The 17,584-nt window shown below is 36.4% G+C and overlaps 2 protein-coding genes across 4 annotated transcripts; one reads left to right on the top strand and one right to left on the bottom strand.

Annotated features, from left to right (window-relative positions):
• Positions 1 to 1,235: 1,235 nt before the first annotated feature.
• Positions 1,236 to 8,196, top strand: LOC118037737 (chaperone protein ClpC, chloroplastic). Of its 2 annotated transcripts, none has more exons than XM_035043824.2 (10): positions 1,236 to 1,368; positions 2,229 to 2,815; positions 3,199 to 3,314; positions 3,422 to 3,547; positions 3,646 to 3,831; positions 4,368 to 4,583; positions 5,230 to 5,447; positions 6,179 to 6,254; positions 6,337 to 6,426; positions 6,715 to 8,196. In XM_035043824.2, the coding sequence occupies exons 2-10, from the start codon at positions 2,248 to 2,250 to the stop codon at positions 7,897 to 7,899; spliced, it is 2,781 nt and encodes a 926-aa protein (XP_034899715.1). In that variant the 5' UTR covers positions 1,236 to 1,368; positions 2,229 to 2,247; the 3' UTR covers positions 7,900 to 8,196. The 2 variants fall into 2 exon arrangements, with proteins under 2 accessions (XP_034899715.1, XP_034899714.1); XM_035043823.2 differs by having other exon boundaries at positions 1,261 to 1,421.
• A 212-nt stretch (positions 8,197 to 8,408) lies between these two features.
• LOC118037736 (dual specificity protein phosphatase PHS1) lies at positions 8,409 to 15,717 on the bottom strand. Of its 2 annotated transcripts, none has more exons than XM_035043821.2 (11): positions 15,422 to 15,717; positions 15,111 to 15,188; positions 14,598 to 14,740; positions 13,697 to 13,898; positions 13,113 to 13,289; positions 12,818 to 12,978; positions 11,270 to 12,362; positions 10,249 to 10,395; positions 9,878 to 10,105; positions 9,224 to 9,381; positions 8,409 to 9,076 (listed from the first exon to the last, which is right to left on the bottom strand). In XM_035043821.2, the coding sequence occupies exons 1-11, from the start codon at positions 15,539 to 15,541 to the stop codon at positions 8,716 to 8,718; spliced, it is 2,868 nt and encodes a 955-aa protein (XP_034899712.1). In that variant the 5' UTR covers positions 15,542 to 15,717; the 3' UTR covers positions 8,409 to 8,715. The 2 variants fall into 2 exon arrangements, with proteins under 2 accessions (XP_034899712.1, XP_073260978.1); XM_073404877.1 differs by lacking the exon at positions 15,422 to 15,717 and adding an exon at positions 15,356 to 15,406.
• Between the last annotated feature and the right edge of the window lie 1,867 nt (positions 15,718 to 17,584).

Genomic DNA, 17,584 nt, shown 5'->3' with positions numbered 1-17,584 from the left:
ATTTCCAAAAAATATGTGGTCCTACACGCTACAAGTTTCCCTTTTAAGAACCTTTATCGCTCTATTTCTCTCCACAATTTACACATTTTTTTTTTAGTTTTAGCGCCCCCCCCCCTCCTAATAAACATTTTAGATACTAGACAATCTATGGAAAAAATTACGTCATAATATCATGTAAAATTTAATAAAATTACTCAATTGTTGAGATGAGAAAGACCTGTTTTCATTTTATGCATGCATTCCAGTCGAAGAGTATATGCTTGAGAATGTGATTATTATTTTATTTTAAAGTATTTTTGTATTAAAATATATTAAAATAATATATTTTTTTAAAAAATTATTTTTAAAATCAACGTATCAAAACAATTTAAAACATAAAAAAATTAATTTTTAGCTAAAAAAATATAAATTTTTAAGAAATATGGTTTCCACCACGTTTCTGAATGTATGCCTAAATTCACATCAATGATATAATTAGACATGGATAAATACATTTTAAAACTATAAAATTAAAGATTACAACCTTATTTAGCTAATTAAAAAAGTTAACGAGATCTTGATATGTAATTGTTTACCTAATTTAAAAAAAAAAAGAAACTTACCACATTACTTCAGGAATGAGAAGCTATTAAAACATCAAAGAGGTAAAGAATATTTACCAATTGTGTAATAAAATATTAAACAAGATAACGGGAAACTATATAAATATAAAAAAGGGAAAAGAATATCAAGGATCACTCCACGCCATCAAAAAAGAAAAAAAAATCAAGGTATCAAGTCCCGTGTGCTACTATGCTACAGTGACAAAAAAATCTAAACCAGTTTGACTTTGACCCTGGACAAGATTGTCCAGTACCCACTCTGACCCTCATGGACACCGATCACAACAAACCACGTGTAACCCATAGAAATAAACGGTGCAAAACCTGCAGTGAGATTAACTATCAAAAGACCGCTGTAACGTTAACCCGTCACGCAGCTGAAGGGGTCAAAAATCATATTTAGTCCCTATACTTTGTGTATTTGGTTGACTTTAAAATTTTAGCTTTTAAACATGATCATAGTATCGGTTTATCAATCTTAAAATCTCTAAGCTGAGCCTTTAGTGAGTACAATTTGAAGCACATTTCTATCTTCACAATAGTTGAATCTAACCCAAAATAAAATTAAAAGGATGTAACATGACCAAACATAAAAATAAAGGGTCCATAAGAAAATTAAAACAGTTCGATATTATTATAATATAATAATATCTTATCATAAACCACATCCATCTATATTTCTATCCCCTCCTCCTCCTCCCACTTGTTGAGGGCCCTGTAATGTATCCCTCTCTTCTTCCATTTCTCTAAAGATAGACCCCTTCAGGTCTCTCTCTCTCTCCGTTTAATTTTGTTATCCTTCCGTTTAAGTTAATCTCGGTAAGCTTGATTGATTCTTTTGTTTCTTTGCTTGTTTGTTACATTTCAATCTGTCAAATATTAGTTTGTTTTGAGAAGTTGCTGTTCATTGATTTTTGTTTCAATTTAACTACTTCGAATTTTTTCAGGGTTTTACTAGATAGAGTAAATATTCGATTGTTCTTCTATTTATTTAGTGTCTTTTGATTATATATATCTTGAATTGATCAGGTTTTAAGGTTATTATGGCTATTATTATTATAGTTAGTCTAAAACTGGTAGGTTTTTTTTTTTTTTGTAGATAGAAGAGCTTCGGTCTGTTTTATGGGTAACTGTGCTGTTCGAGTTGGTAATTAGTTATTAGAAAAAAAATTGATTTTGGTAGATAGTGAGGAGAGTCTTCAGACAAGGTTTACTTGCTTTTCTGGTTAGGTTCGAATGATGTTTTAATTTGTGAAATAGTAGGGAATGATGTTAGTCGCTTGTTTTTTCTGTTTTCGATGCTGGTTCTGCTAAATTTTAGTATTTTATTCTTTGTGAAATGAACTATTTCAACAGGGGATTGCTTTATCCCTGAGAAATCTTGACCTGTTTTGATTTTCAAATCGTTACAAGCTGCATTTGCCGACAAATGATGCGGAAACAATGAATGGGTTTTTGCTTTTCATTGTATGATTTTATGATAAGATTCCTCTTTTCCTATCATTAGACTCTGGGTATTGATTTGTGATTAATTTCCTCAAGCTGGTATTAAGGAACTTTTTTTTTTTTGTCTCTTTGCTCCTTTGTTTTAAGGTTTTCACTGACATATGCCATTGTGACTTGCAGACTCTTTCCCAAACATAACATGGCTAGGCTGCTAGTTCATTCTGCTAATATTCCTGCCATAGCTCCTCGTCTAAGGCATTGTCAATTTGAAGAATCTAAAAAACGAAGAGATTCCTCTGTCAAAATGATGTCCAGCTCACCATCTCAGGGTTTGGTAATGAGTGGATACTCGGGATTGCGAAGTGCTAACTGTTTAGATACACTGTTGAGACATGGACAATCTTTCCATTCCAAGGTTGCAATTACAATCTCTCCCAGGCAGCAAAAGGCTAAGCGATTTGTACCTAGAGCTATGTTTGAACGATTCACAGAAAAAGCAATCAAAGTAATCATGCTTGCCCAAGAGGAAGCGAGACGGCTTGGTCATAATTTTGTTGGAACAGAACAAATCCTGTTGGGTCTTATTGGTGAAGGGACTGGAATTGCTGCAAAGGTTCTCAAATCCATGGGAATTAATCTTAAAGATGCACGTGTAGAAGTAGAGAAGATTATTGGGAGGGGCAGTGGATTTGTTGCTGTGGAAATTCCATTCACTCCTCGTGCCAAGCGTGTCTTGGAACTATCATTGGAGGAAGCCCGCCAACTTGGTTAGATTCTTTTTCTTTCCCTTTTTCTGCCTTTGACAGGGCAAAACCTAGTTTCTGGGTATTGGCATAGGTGTATTTTGAACTAATTCCTCTTAAATTTGGGATGAATACTTTTGAAGATTACTGTAGAATTTCACATGGAACTGTTATTGCAATCATAACATAATATGTGTTGTTGAGAGATCCAACTCCAATGAGATATTGAACTGTGCTAAATGAATGGAATCACAAAATTTGCCTTGTAATTCAAGTCCATTCCAGTTCTTGTGACTCAATTTTTTCCCTCTCAACTGGGCAGTGATTCTGTTATGTGTTTGTGTGTGATGCTTCAAGAAATGAAGCCTTCAATGTTAACCAGATCCGACCTCCATGAATCTTTTCAGGTCATAACTACATTGGATCTGAGCATTTACTTCTCGGGCTACTTCGTGAAGGTGAGGGTGTAGCAGCCCGTGTTCTTGAGAATTTAGGCGCTGATCCTAGTAACATCCGAACTCAGGCAAGCAATGCATCTTTGGAACTTTAAAGTTCAACCTAATTTTCTGTGTCATTGAGCTACTTAATTTGTAATTTTAGAATCAATGAAGTGTTGACTGTTGTGATTAGGTCATTCGCATGGTGGGTGAGAGCACGGAGAACCTGGCTGGATCCACTGTTGGACCTGGAAGCAGTAACAACAAGATGCCTACACTAGAGGAATATGGAACTAACCTGACTAAGCTAGCAGAGGAGGTGATTTAATATTAAGGCTTATTTTTTATGGTTAATATGTTATATGTAGCTACTTCTCTTCTAGGTGCTTGTCTTAAGATGATTTCTTTCTCCTTCAGGGTAAATTGGATCCTGTTGTTGGAAGGCAGCCACAAATAGAACGTGTCATCCAAATCTTGGGCCGAAGAACTAAGAACAACCCTTGTCTTATTGGAGAACCAGGGGTTGGAAAAACAGCAATTGCAGAAGGTCTTGCTCAGAGGATAGCAAGTGGTGATGTTCCTGAGACAATTGAGGGAAAGAAGGTGCGTGTTGGTTCAGTTACTTGACATGGTTTGGGTGGGCATCTGGGTTTTTTTCTCATCTTTTTGGCTTACTTAGTTGTGCTTATTGGTATAAATGGTTACAGTGTGGACCCTTCTGAAGCTATAAGGTTAAATTTTAACCTGAATACTTGCTTTTCTGTTTAAATAACAGATTGTGAAATGACTTTTTATTTAGTTGTTACAGGATGACTTTTGAACTTCAAAAGGTCTACTTCCATTGGTATAACAATTGCACCGAATCATGTATGCTCAGGGCACACCTATTAATAAACAAAGCTTTCTCAATCATTTGTAATGTTAAAACCACAGTTTTAAATGGGAGATTCAATGATCTGATGGACAATTTTTTTTTGCTCATTCTAGTACTTACTCATAACCATCAGAATTTGCAAGAAATTTGCATTGCTATGCTATATTTATGATAAGTTTTTATAAAGGATTTCCATTTAAATTTTGAGTTGGTCAGGAGAATACTGTACTCTAGAAAGACTGATTTTTTTTTTGGTGTAACCCAGGTTATCACCCTTGATATGGGCCTTCTTGTTGCTGGAACTAAATACCGTGGAGAGTTTGAGGAAAGATTAAAGAAGCTAATGGAGGAAATCAAGCAGAGTGATGAAATAATGCTCTTTATCGATGAGGTGCATACCCTGATAGGGGCAGGAGCTGCAGAAGGAGCTATTGATGCTGCTAATATCTTGAAACCAGCTCTTGCAAGAGGTGAATTGCAGGTAACTTTTTCTTGTCTTGTGCACATGATATTCACTGGCTATTTTTTTTTAACCATCTGAGTTTTGGGGACCAGCTAGATGTAATTGGGGGTAATTGTTAAATGCTATGGCTGGAGGCCATTATCAGTTTGTTGCATGCAGTTTGAGTGTTACATCTACTATGCTGACTATTAAGCTTCACTTATTTTTTTCAAAAAAATGCTGACTATGAAAGTTGAGTTGATCATACCTTGATGAACCGTTCATTGGAGCCTCTTGTGTGTGAAACTTTTGAGTTTTTTTTTTTTTTTATATATATTTTTTAAAAATTTCTTTTGGTGCTTAAACTTGATTTGATCATACCTTCTCTCAATTTCTGGCCCGATTTTTTCAATGGTTTGGAAACTCTGAAGCCTTTCCTGTACCGAGTCTTCTTATTAACTATGAATTTGTCTCTAAATTGTCATGGTTTGTGTTTCCTTGAATTATTGAGTCTTTATTGGACCTGATTATTATATGTTGTAATAACTGAAAATGTTATATCCAGCGTTTGGGGCTGGCCACTGTCCCTCTGTGTATGGCCAATATAGTTTATTGTTTATATGTGAAATTTGTGGCTCTGAGTTTCAAATTCGACTTCGATTCTGATTCGTCCTCCTTAATGCAGTGTATTGGAGCTACAACCCTAGATGAATACAGAAAGCACATTGAGAAGGACCCTGCTTTAGAAAGACGTTTCCAGCCAGTCAAAGTACCTGAGCCATCTGTAGATGAAACGATACAGATTTTGAAAGGACTTCGTGAGCGATATGAGATCCACCACAAGCTCCGTTACACAGATGAGTCCTTAGTAGCAGCTGCTCAGTTGTCATACCAGTACATCAGGTAAGTGAGCCATAAATAAACATTTTTTTTTTCTAGTTCACATTTATGTTCTATAATTTCACATATCTGTGGCATTTGTCACGCTTATTGCTTTACAAATGCTTATTTATAGAGGAGAAAAGTCATTGCTTGTATATCTTAAGAAAACAAGTAATGTATTTCTGAAGTCCATTGTTAGGTCTTTTGAGCATACCTTGAAGCTTACTTGAAACGTGAGATACCATATGATGGGCTACCCAAGATTATCAATGGAAAGAGATGAAAATACCTGGCATATCATTCCCTGTAGGGGTGCATTTTACATGCATCTTGGCAGAGCTAGTGGTAGCATTTCAAATTGCAGTAGTTATTGATGCCATTTGACTACCTTGCAGACAGTCTCTGTTGGAGCTGATATTTTTGATCTGTGCATAATAAGTTTTTCCCTGCTATTTTTCTTTCCTTCCTACTGTACCCTCCACAATACACCAGAAATGTGCTTGGACCATTTCAGAAGCTTTACTCCACTTGGCTTTAATTCTATCAGATGCTCCCAAATTCACAATTTTTTCCTATGAGATTCTGTTGTAATTCTATGAAGTACCTTTCTATAGAAGAAGATTTTTTTTTTTTTCATTTTTTCCATGTCTGTCTGGTACAAGTAGTCCTTCAAAAGATCTACTCCCTCTCTATAATTACAGTCCTTAGAAGCTGTCCCTTCCTTGATATTTTTTTTCTTGCATTTGTTTCAGTGACCGTTTTCTGCCTGATAAGGCAATTGATTTGATCGATGAAGCTGGTTCTCGGGTTCGGCTTCGTCATGCACAGGTACAGTCTTGTATCCAGTTACTCCATCATCATCCATCATCATCCTTCAATATTCTTTTCCCCCCCCACTTTATTCTTTTAGGTCCCTGAGGAAGCAAGAGAGCTTGAGAAAGAGGTCAGACAAATCACAAAGGAAAAGGATGAAGCTGTCCGTGGCCAAGACTTTGAAAAGGTACAGATTGCTTCTTTCTTTGTGCTTTCCAATTGTCTAATTGGGTTTTCTAGGACTACCCTGCTTGTTTCCATGAGATCAGACATTTCAATGAACTTCCAAAATATTTATAGTGGTACGATTTCAAATTTTTGAGTTGTCTAATTATTGAACAGTGAAAAAGTTGTTTCAGGAGAGGTGCCACAGCCTGAGACTATAAGACCACCCATTGCTTGTCTTTTGTTTCTTTATGTTGATCTTTTTTCTCAATTTGTTGAGCTAACTCACTTCATTGGTGATCTTAAACAGGCTGGGGAATTGCGAGACAGAGAAATGGACCTTAGAGCACAGATTGCAGCTATTGTGGAGAAAGGCAAAGAGATGAGCAAAGCTGAGACAGAGGCAGGGGATGTAGGTCCCACTGTCACTGAAACAGACATTCAGCACATTGTTTCTTCCTGGACTGGCATTCCAGTAGAGAAAGTATCCACAGATGAATCTGACCGTCTCCTAAAGATGGAAGATACCCTTCACAAGCGAGTCGTTGGTCAGGATGAAGCTGTCAAGGCAATCAGCCGTGCCATCCGCCGAGCTCGTGTTGGACTTAAGAATCCCAATCGACCAATTGCTAGCTTCATATTTTCTGGTCCAACAGGTGTCGGGAAGTCAGAATTGGCAAAAGCACTAGCTGCGTATTACTTTGGCTCTGAAGAAGCCATGATCCGTCTTGATATGAGTGAGTACATGGAAAGACACACTGTTGCTAAGCTGATTGGTTCGCCTCCTGGTTATGTTGGTTACACTGAGGGTGGTCAGTTGACAGAGGCTGTTAGGCGTCGTCCTTACACTGTGGTACTCTTTGATGAGATTGAGAAGGCCCATCCTGATGTCTTTAACATTATGCTTCAAATTCTTGAAGATGGAAGGTTGACAGACAGCAAGGGCAGGACTGTAGACTTCAAAAACACTCTCCTGATAATGACTTCAAATGTTGGTAGCAGTGTTATTGAGAAGGGAGGACGCAAGATTGGATTTGATCTTGATTATGATGAGAAGGATAGCAGTTACAATCGGATTAAGAGCCTGGTGACAGAGGAGTTAAAGCAGTATTTTAGGCCGGAATTCTTAAATAGATTGGATGAGATGATTGTTTTCCGTCAACTTTCCAAGCTGGAGGTCAAGGATATTGCTGATATAATGTTGAAGGAGGTCTTTGAGAGGTTGAAGGCCAAGGAAATAGAGCTTCAGGTGACAGAGAGATTTAGAGATAGGGTGGTAGATGAAGGGTATAACCCAGCCTATGGTGCAAGGCCTTTGAGAAGAGCTATAATGAGGCTTCTCGAGGACAGCATGGCTGAGAAAATGCTTTCAGCAGAGATCAAAGAAGGTGATTCTGTTATTATAGATGTTGATTCTGATGGGAATGTTATTGTTCTCAATGGTCAAAGTGGTGGTGCTCCCGATGCCTTGCCGGATGTGTTGAATGTTGCGTAGAGCTCAACTCCTTTCTCAGCAAACCTTTGCTAGCATGTTGTTTGTAACTCCGGTATTCATTCGAATTGGCAAATAGTTGTGTAGTCTGTTTTATTCGAAGGACTACTTGGCAGTGGAACTGGGAGCTGTTTCTTCACCGCTGGCTGGGTTTCAAGGATATGTATGTATTACACCATGATAGCTCGAATAGTTTAGGGGATATGGTGTTTGGGTTAGCTCTCTTAATGAAATGACCAATCGTGAAAGATTGTTTTATGTAACCGTCTAGTAATACAAATTGTGATTTTACTTGGAAAATCGTGTTCATGCTTTTTCTATAATGGAGATTGTCCCTTACCATTAAAATTTCATGATGGCTACCCACAAAATTGTTATCTTGAGGAATCTTTAAGATTATTTTTTATTTATTTGTGCCGCTTAGCATGCTTTATCATGTACTATCATTTTACCAGGCATACAAGAGATGGCAAGTCAAGGTTCTTCACGAAGTGTTCAATATGAAGCTTGGATACAGAAAAACCATTTATTGCAAATTTTCCTTAGAAAAATATGAAGGGCATGTTACACTCATTTCAGTCTACTTGAATCTAAAATCCAAAACGTATCAGCACTGTGGCACTGACCCGAGTCTATTTGATAACCTCTGTTGAAAACTTGCAGTGTTCAATTAGTACAACAAATCATGTGGGCTGCAATTCAATGTCTTGATACTGCAAATTTTGCTGCTGTGTACAGATGCCGTGGTTTCACAACTGGCCACAAGCGAAATGGGTTAAGTTCTTGATTTTCTTGCGCACTGAAATGAATTTCCTGTACCTAGTCATCTATAGCTGGTGAAGACTGCCTCAAAGTAGGGCTGACGCTGCCGCTTCTTGTCATTTTCAGTGCATCCAGAGCCTTCTGTATCTCCATGGTCATTGCACTGTCCACACTGCCTGACGATAGCTTCTTGTGTGATTTCTGCAAGTGAAGCTTGAGCGAGCTGCTGCTCAGACCAGCATTCTTCCCACAGATGGGACAGACCTTCATTTCTGGCTTCCGCCTTTGCCATTCCATGGAAACCTTCCCGTGCAGTCGCTGGTCAAGATCCAGTAAAATTCTTGCAAAACCATCATTGGGCTGAGCTCGCCGATGAACTTGTCTTAGAGCATTCCATGCTTCCAGTAGAGTGAGTTTCCTGCATCAAGAAGGAAAAAGCTCAACATACAGAACTTATGATGCAGCAGTCTATCCACTGCAGAAATTCAATATCATTATGTGTGCTGATAGAGCTTCCATTGTGCAATTTTTCCACAAAATGAAAAAGCTTGCGATTTTCACTTACTTCCTGAGCATTAAATAAGCAAGAACCAAAGTGGCACTCCTACTTCTCCCTTCAAAGCAATGAACTAGAACCCTCCCTCCTACTGATTCAACATGGTCAATAAAATCAGAGGCTTCTTCAAAGATACAGCTGATATTTGAATCCTCATCGTCAGTTATCTGTTCGAGTAGAAAGTAGTGTTATGAATATAGGACAGGTTCCAAGTATATGCTGGAAAAAGAATAAAAAATGACGAGCTCAAGATTGTTGATCAACAATGATACAGAGTGTTTGCTGTTTAGAGATCAATATGTGAAAACTTGGCTATTAGAAACATCAAGAAAATCATCTCTAAATTTTATGATCATAGTCTGCTGCAATATTAGGAGAAGACGACAAACAAAAACAAGTCGCAGAGAAAAACAGTAGGTTTTCTAAAATCTATTTACTTTTTCTAGAAAGGAGCACACATGAAGCTCTATCCATTGTTATAGTTGCAAACTAAAGAAGTTGCGAGACCACTACAACTGCAACTGCTTCTACCATTATAATAAAATTTTCCTTTTTGTAAAGGAAACTTAACAAATTGATCCAGCTTTAGTCATACGTATAAAACAAAACAGAGCATAGTTTCCAGAAGTATGGAACTAATGCAAATGGAAAAGAAAAACTCACAGAAAAATTTTTGTACTGAAATAGATCTGGGTGTTGAGACTCTGACTGTCCAATTTCATTGGCACACAAACACAAAACGTGTGTGATTCCTAGATGTTGCAAAGTGTGCACAGATCTTGCAGCCAAGGCGCCACCAATAAACAGGCTATTTGTGATTGATGATGGCTTCTCTGTGTTTGCAGATTCGGAGATCAATGATATCCTCTCAAGAATGTGCTCTAATCTTACCTGCAAGTTAAAATGGAAAACAAAAATCCTAAAATAAGGAAAATAGATGTTCCATGGATCAGTCTTCTATAGTAGGAATTGATAAACAAAAATAAAAAACTTCATATTAGACATGCAACCTGAACATTGAATGGATCTATTACCTTTAACTCGTATGCATCCACGACGCAGTTACTATCACTGCCCTCAAAAAACCCTGTTTGGAAATTGTTCTCCTGACAGAGTTTGATAACATCATTTCTCAGCATTTCATTCCATTGTTCAAGTTCTTTATTTGATTCATTATCCACCTGAGCATATAATTATGCATGTCAAACATTAAGATGTTAGAACAATGAAAAACATCTTTATTTTCTTCCCCTTACACAATGCAGTAACTAAAGTTTTCAGCCCTTTTCAAATGTATGCTTATTTGCTTGCTAATTAGCACATGTCATGGCATGCTTCTCTACATTTCTCACAAAATAGAGTTTCTAGTAAAGTAAGATGATTAAATACTAAACAGTTCCCCTGCTACATGACCTTCTATTCCAGTCAAGTTTCAGAGTTTATGATGTTTAATTATACTCAATGAGGTGACGCCTGCTATTGATCCACATGGAAATTATGAAATCAAAGTATCAATAATTATCTATTCTCTTTTGATTCTTAACACATGAGGTTTTTTGGTTTTTTCCTCCTCACTTTAAAGGGGGCTATTTTGCAGAAGATTATTAGAAGTACGATGCATCAATGCAATAATTGTTTCTTCTTAAAACCATGTAAGAAGGAGAAAAATCTGTAGAACATGAGCAAATTACTTCTCATCCAATTGATGGCTTAAAAAATTTGGACATTTTGCCTCTTGCATTCCTCGATCATGTTTCTACCCTTTTTTCACTGTGCCATTTTTTGCTAAATATGCAGCGTCACATCAATTGGTTAAAAGAGCCAGCTACTGATTAACAACAAAGATGAGAACTTAACCAGTCCATTTTTTCAATTATGAAAATATGTAAGATATAGTAAAGTCGAGCATGGAATTGGAGAAAAAAGACATTTTTGGAACCAAGATTTTGCTTCATGATTATTTGGTTTCTGATTTGTCATCTTTAAGCACCATAACCAGTGATCTAAGCCTAGTGAGCATATGATTTTCATATCCATGTTAACTGACATGCTTACCTTGGCAAATTTATGAATGTCTCGGAGCTTTGTTGCCAGACGCAGGCAACGAAGGGGCTCTACACTCCCCTTGGGAAACTTTCCATGCCAGCTTTCTCTTGACATGGGAGAACTAGAATCTGAGCACTCTTTATTTCCTGAAGATGACCTTGGAGTTTGAGCAATTCGCTGCAAATCTGAATCACTAAACTCTGGATGGTTATCATTAAGAAACCGTTCCTTACTCGGTGGAGAAGGACAATGAACAACTCCATGTGAAGGTGACTCAGGGACCACCAAATCATCTCTGTCACAGTCCCTTGATGTTTTATTTGTGATGTTCAAAAACACTCGTAACACACTATCTAGTTTTTGGTGAAGAGTGAGAAGGAATATATGGAAACCTTGCAGATCCCTGAGAGCAGCACGAAACCCACCACGAAATTCCTGAACAGCTGAAGTCATTTCAGTTACTCGTGTATCAGTGAAGTCAGTGCCTTCCAATGGAGGAGCTCCTAATTTCCCCCCAGTTATTTCATATAACAAATTAGAGGAGTAATCAGAACTGTTGATAAGCAACTCAATCAATTTAGGATAATTTGCCTGGTCATTTGTGCGTTTTCCAGCAGGAGGCCAACGAGGAACACCAGAATCAATAGCCACAGCATGAGAAATGAGATCAGAAGACAATGATTCTCCTGATTTTCGAACTCTTAGCACTTTGTTAGACTTTGGAGCTTCTGTAATATCAAAAACATCCGAGCCCTGTGATTTCATTCCTGGTCCTCCTTGATTATGAGAGTTAAGCCTGCAATCCACTGAAGTTGCCCTTCTTTCTTTCTGTAGAGCTTTAATCACCCTTGGTCGGTATCGGTTAATTGCAGAGTCAAAAGCATCCTCCAAGGCATTGACATTTGACGGGGTCATTTTCTCAGCCAGCAACAGATTTGCGGGATTTCCACGCCATCTGAGCTCACGGCAAGGTAGTCTATCTTCGTTTCTGATGACAAGGTCCAACAGGAAGACCCTACCAATTGCTGCTGCAATTCTTTCTGCAGTTTCACGTGACTCAAATGAATTTGAGCTCTCCAATAAAGGAGATCCATGAACATAGCTGCAAAAACAGGATGTTTTGGCCTTTGAAACACTAATGGAAAAGGCAATTTTGCAATGCTTGTGATATGAAAAACTGTGCATCCCCATCACTATAATATTAGAGTACAAGGAGTAGAGACCAGGGAATTGATTGAGTATCCTAGGAAAGAGGAATCAGCATATGATGATATCAAGTAATACTCTTTACTAGCTCAAACTTTTAGTTATGGTGTCCCTAAGTTTCTTGGTAAACGGGTGTGCGGTACTGCTCAGGTCAGTGTAGCCACCTCATGATTCTAAAAATCTGAATTTCATTACACACACTCATGATATGGATTATAAAGAGCATAAATCTCTTTTCCCAACCCTTCCCCTTTCAGCCTATTAGATAAGGAGACAGCATGGGAAGGAAGTTGAAAATTTTTATGATATCACTTTATAATATGTAATGCACAAATCAGGTTCTAGTTTCACCTCATCAGAAGAAGGCATCGGCTAAGTTCAAGAGCTTCCAAAAGTTCAGAACACGTCACTTCACCTACTTCATCTCCTTCCAAAGCTGCTACAACTCTTGCTTTCTCTCCAGCTTCCTTGATCTGGAGCCACTCTGGGCTGCAAATATGAATGACTCTAGCCTGTAACATTCCAGCAGAAATATTTACCATCATTAAGAAGGGAAGCAAAAGGCCAGGCAAGATTTTTTAAGAAGAGACTTCAATGCTGGTTGGTCTTAGAAAAACCAGTAACTACTGGGTTATAACAGTGTAACCTGAGGAGTTTGGACTCCTAACCACTTTGCAAATTCATAGCCAAGACGTTCTGATTGTGTGGCCATCCTGGAAGAAGAAAACTTTATGACAGCTGCGGCTTCCTTATGAAAAGCATCAACATTTCCAGGTTGATTGAATAAGGCAAAGAAGACAACCCCCCCAGAATTTACAGTTACCTACATGCACACAGCTGAAGAGAATTTGAGATGGCCAATGAGAATAGAAACCGTGATGCACTGGTTTCTTCTCTAATTTCTGTTACATACAGGCAAAACTCAATATTCTTTAATGATACCCCTATAATGGAAAATATAGCAGTTCAACATTGTCTTACACAGAAATCCTAGCTTGTCAATAACCTGAGAACTTGTCTATGCTATTGAATAAATTAAACTCAGTTGGACAAATCCAAAACAACCCTTGATTCATAAGCAGGTTAGTCAGTTACCTTGAAAAATAAGAATCAAGATGGTATTCATTTAAGAATAATGTCATCCCAAAGGCTTTGTGCTTTAGCTTTTAATAATATATATTAAAAAGCAGATGCTGTTTAAACTATACTAGTGTGAATTGGATAACATACTTCAAGGGCTTTGCTCATTTCATCCTCGGAATTTTCATTGCTACTATTATGCTCAGTGTGGTGAAGGGAAGAAAGCATGTCCCAAGAAAAAGAGCTCAACTCGATATCCAATGCAGCAGCTTTACCAAGCCTGTCCCACAAACTGATCTCTGGAGATTGCTCAGGAGGTGGGCTTTTTGAATCAACAAGAGATTCTCCCTGACTGCATAGCAATCATGACAACTAGATGAAAGGAAAATTCACTCTGAGTGTATTTATATATATATATATATATATATATATATATATATATAGAGAGAGAGAGAGAGAGAGAGAGAGAGAGCATGTGCATCATGCTTTAATGAACAAAAACAAAAAAAACTAGTATGAAATGTTTGCAGTTTCATTTATATGATCATAGAACTACCCAACATCTCCCCCTCATTCACTTGCTGTAATGAAACAGGCAGGTGGTTTATCACAGGCTTCTTGCCAATAGTTATAGTAGGCGCTTCTTGGCATGACAATAAGAAATGCAATTAGGAGAGACAAATTTCAATTTATTTCTCTGCTGGTGATGCATTCCTATCGTTCCCAAGAGCATAAAATTATAAACATCTAAAGACAAAAACTAGATGACTTCTATCAACACTAGAATTACATACATGAATTAAGAAAAGTTCCCTTTTGTGTTGAATGTCTAAGGTAGTTGTCCTTAAATTCCTGTACTCACATTTCTCACATCTCACTTCCCATATTATCGCAAATCTACTTCAAAGGTTCCCCTTATAAGCTCATTAACTATCTGCCTCAAGAGTAAAATTAACAATAAATCATCAGCATTCAGTCTATCAGAACTAATCACCATAATTAGTTTGATGGTTGATATAAATAATGACATAGAGAGAGGGAGATGGCAGACCTAGAGGGCATAGTTTCGAGCCCGTAAGACCGGTGCGGGAACCCTGAGGCACGATACTTGCCACTTCTCTTACGAACCAACTCCAGCCATTGAGCAAACCTATACGCTGGACCTGCTGTTATATCTCCCAACATATACAATACCTGAAATCAAATCCAAAATACTAAACTAGTCAAAATAACCAGTCTTAACATTTCCTCTCTTGGAGAAACACAAAAAAAAAGGGGGGGGGGAGATCAACGTAGCCTGCTCAACAATCATTTCCCATTCCTTTATATTATCACATTCTACAATTTTCTCACGCAAATTAACAGGAAAAAGAAAAAGAAAAAGTTCAATTTACCCATACAAAAGTTATTTCCAATGCCTTTATTCGATCACATTCTACCGCTTCCTCATTCAAAGTAACAGAAGAGATACAGAAAAAAGAACAGAAATTTCAATTTACCCTAAAAAATAATTACATTGTAGCACCATTTCCACTCCCTAAAAAAACAGAAACTTAAAAATTACCCGGGAGGTAACAGTGAGAGGTAAAGGAGGATCAAGCTCTTCAGATCCGAGGTCCAGTTCCCTCTCCTCCTCTTTCTCCTGCAATTTCCACATAAATAACCAACAAAAAAAAAGGTCTTAATAGTGTTAAATATGTGATATTAATCACTGAGACAACCATGGATCCATAAAATCCATCTGAGTTTCTATCTAAATTAACAACGAGAGAGAGTGAACGCATAAATCTTTATTCTTTATGTGCCTACCAATGCATATATATATATAGAAAGAAAAAGAATGGTCTTTTGTTTTTTATTTTTTTTCCCCTTTACCTGGACCTCGATTGTGTTGTTGATGCCTGATAAAGAGGCTTCCTTTTCATCTTTTGACATCATTTTTTTTAATTTAAATTGGCTTTGAAAATAAGAGGGTGTATATAGACACACACACATACACTATATACTAGTGTAATGTAACAACTATCAAAATTAAGAGAGAAAAATGATGAGCCAGTTGCTTTTTTTGGACCAAGAAAGAGAAAAGGGAAAAGATTTCCCGCCTTTTTAGGTGGGTTGGGCAGCTGATTGGTCAATGGAGAGTTAGAGGCTAGAGAGAGACAGCGAGAGTAGTGTGCTGTAATGTGCTTTAGTTGCAAGAAAGGAAGGTGGTTTCTGATGATGACGACAACAATGTAGTTTGTCTGTAGATCATGATGGCAGGATTAACACAAGATGGGACCATGGCAGCCATGGCTTCCAGCGAAGAGAAGAGAGATACCCTGTGATATGAGGTCATGGTCGGCGTGGGACTTTTCATAAAAAAAAAATTTTAATTTTTTTTAGATTATTTTAATATAATAATGTTTAAAATAAATTATTTTAATATATTTTTAAATAAAAAAAACTTTAAAAATTAACTATTAACACTATATAAACTCCTAAAATATTTGTTTGGATTGCACTGCAGTCGCTTTCCAAATGGATCCTAAGTTAGCATCTAAATTTGAATTGTATATTTCTCCGTCAGACTCGACTTAACAGGTCTGGTTGGTTTAGGGCTCAAGTGAAGCTTTGAATTCTAGGTTTTTCGAGTGAATGCATCAGATAAAGTTTACCAGGCCTGAACATTGTTTTTTATGTTATAAAACATTTAGTTTGGCCAAGGCAGAACTTCAGCTATCTATCTAATTATATGCTAATTAAAATTAAGTGTTTTCTTTTTTAATATTATTAAAGATATATCATCAAATCAAAATTAAAAAATTATAGAAAATTACATGACTGGCATCTAGTAAACATGAATGAAGCAACTCCAATAAGATGCGTCCGAGTTATGGACCTCCTGGGTCTAATAAGAAAATTTTATTTAATTATATAATAGAAAAATTAACTATAAAAAATGAAACAAAATTTAAAAGAAAAGATAATAATGATGACCAGAAAAAAAAAAAATACTTTTTGAAAGAGAATAAAATCACGTTGAATTCTAAGATAATTCAATGTTAAATAATAAAATTAAAAAAAAAAAAAATAAAGAATCTTAAGTCAACCCGAGTTAGCATGATAATCTCATAACCTGGGTCATAAGGCTAGGCCAACCTCATAAAATGAAATTTAAGAAAAAATAATGATGGCCACTTCACAACAATCTAGATGTGGAATGGTGAAATTGAAAAAAATAAATCAACAAAGAGAAGCTTGATAAAATAAAACCCCCATAAAACCTGGTAAGGCCATTAAACCTCGAAGTCGGATCACGGGAACATAATACCTAATAGAAGGTTGAACAAGAAAAATTGATGAAATTTGGTTTTAAAAAGAATCCAATTTTAAAGGATGAAATTAAAAAATATATAAAAAACAACCCAAAAAAATACCAGAGTTATTCGCCCATACCTATTGTCTAAATCATGAGATAAAGATAACCTAGTTAAAAAAAATCATGAAGCCTGTTTTTTCAAAATAAACGTTGAATAATTAAATTGAAGAAAAAAACCAAGTAAATTTTTTTTATGTCAATTTGTGTTAACTTTTCAAATCGTGAATCGAGTCACTAAATTGGAAGCACCTCATCTAGAAAAATCTCAAAATTCAATCCCCAAAAAATCAAATGTCTATAGATGAAATTAAAAAAAAAATTATACAAAAAGATTCAAAACACAACTATTAAAAAAATTAAGACCAAACTTGAAATAAAAAAATATATGAGAGGACATCACAGAATTTGAAATTGAAGGGGAAAGCTGAAAAGAAAGATAAAAATCATAGAAGATCCAAAATAAAAAAAAAAATAAAAATAATAAGAACCTCATTTGAAAAAAAATTAACAAATCATGATTAGAAATAAGAAATAAAATTTGGCAAAAGAGTCAATAACAAAAATTAGAAAAAAAAAAAAGAATCAAAGTTGAATTATTAATAAATAAGAAGATAACTTTGAATTTTTGAACAACCAACATGAATTTCAAAGGTAAAAGAGAGAAAAGAAGGGGAGTG

The sequence above is a fragment of the Populus alba genome, chromosome 15 (assembly GCF_005239225.2).
Source record: "Populus alba chromosome 15, ASM523922v2, whole genome shotgun sequence".
Lineage (NCBI taxonomy): Eukaryota > Viridiplantae > Streptophyta > Magnoliopsida > Malpighiales > Salicaceae > Populus > Populus alba.
Note: the sequence above shows the minus strand (reverse complement) of the source record. Positions and strands in the feature narration are given on the sequence as shown.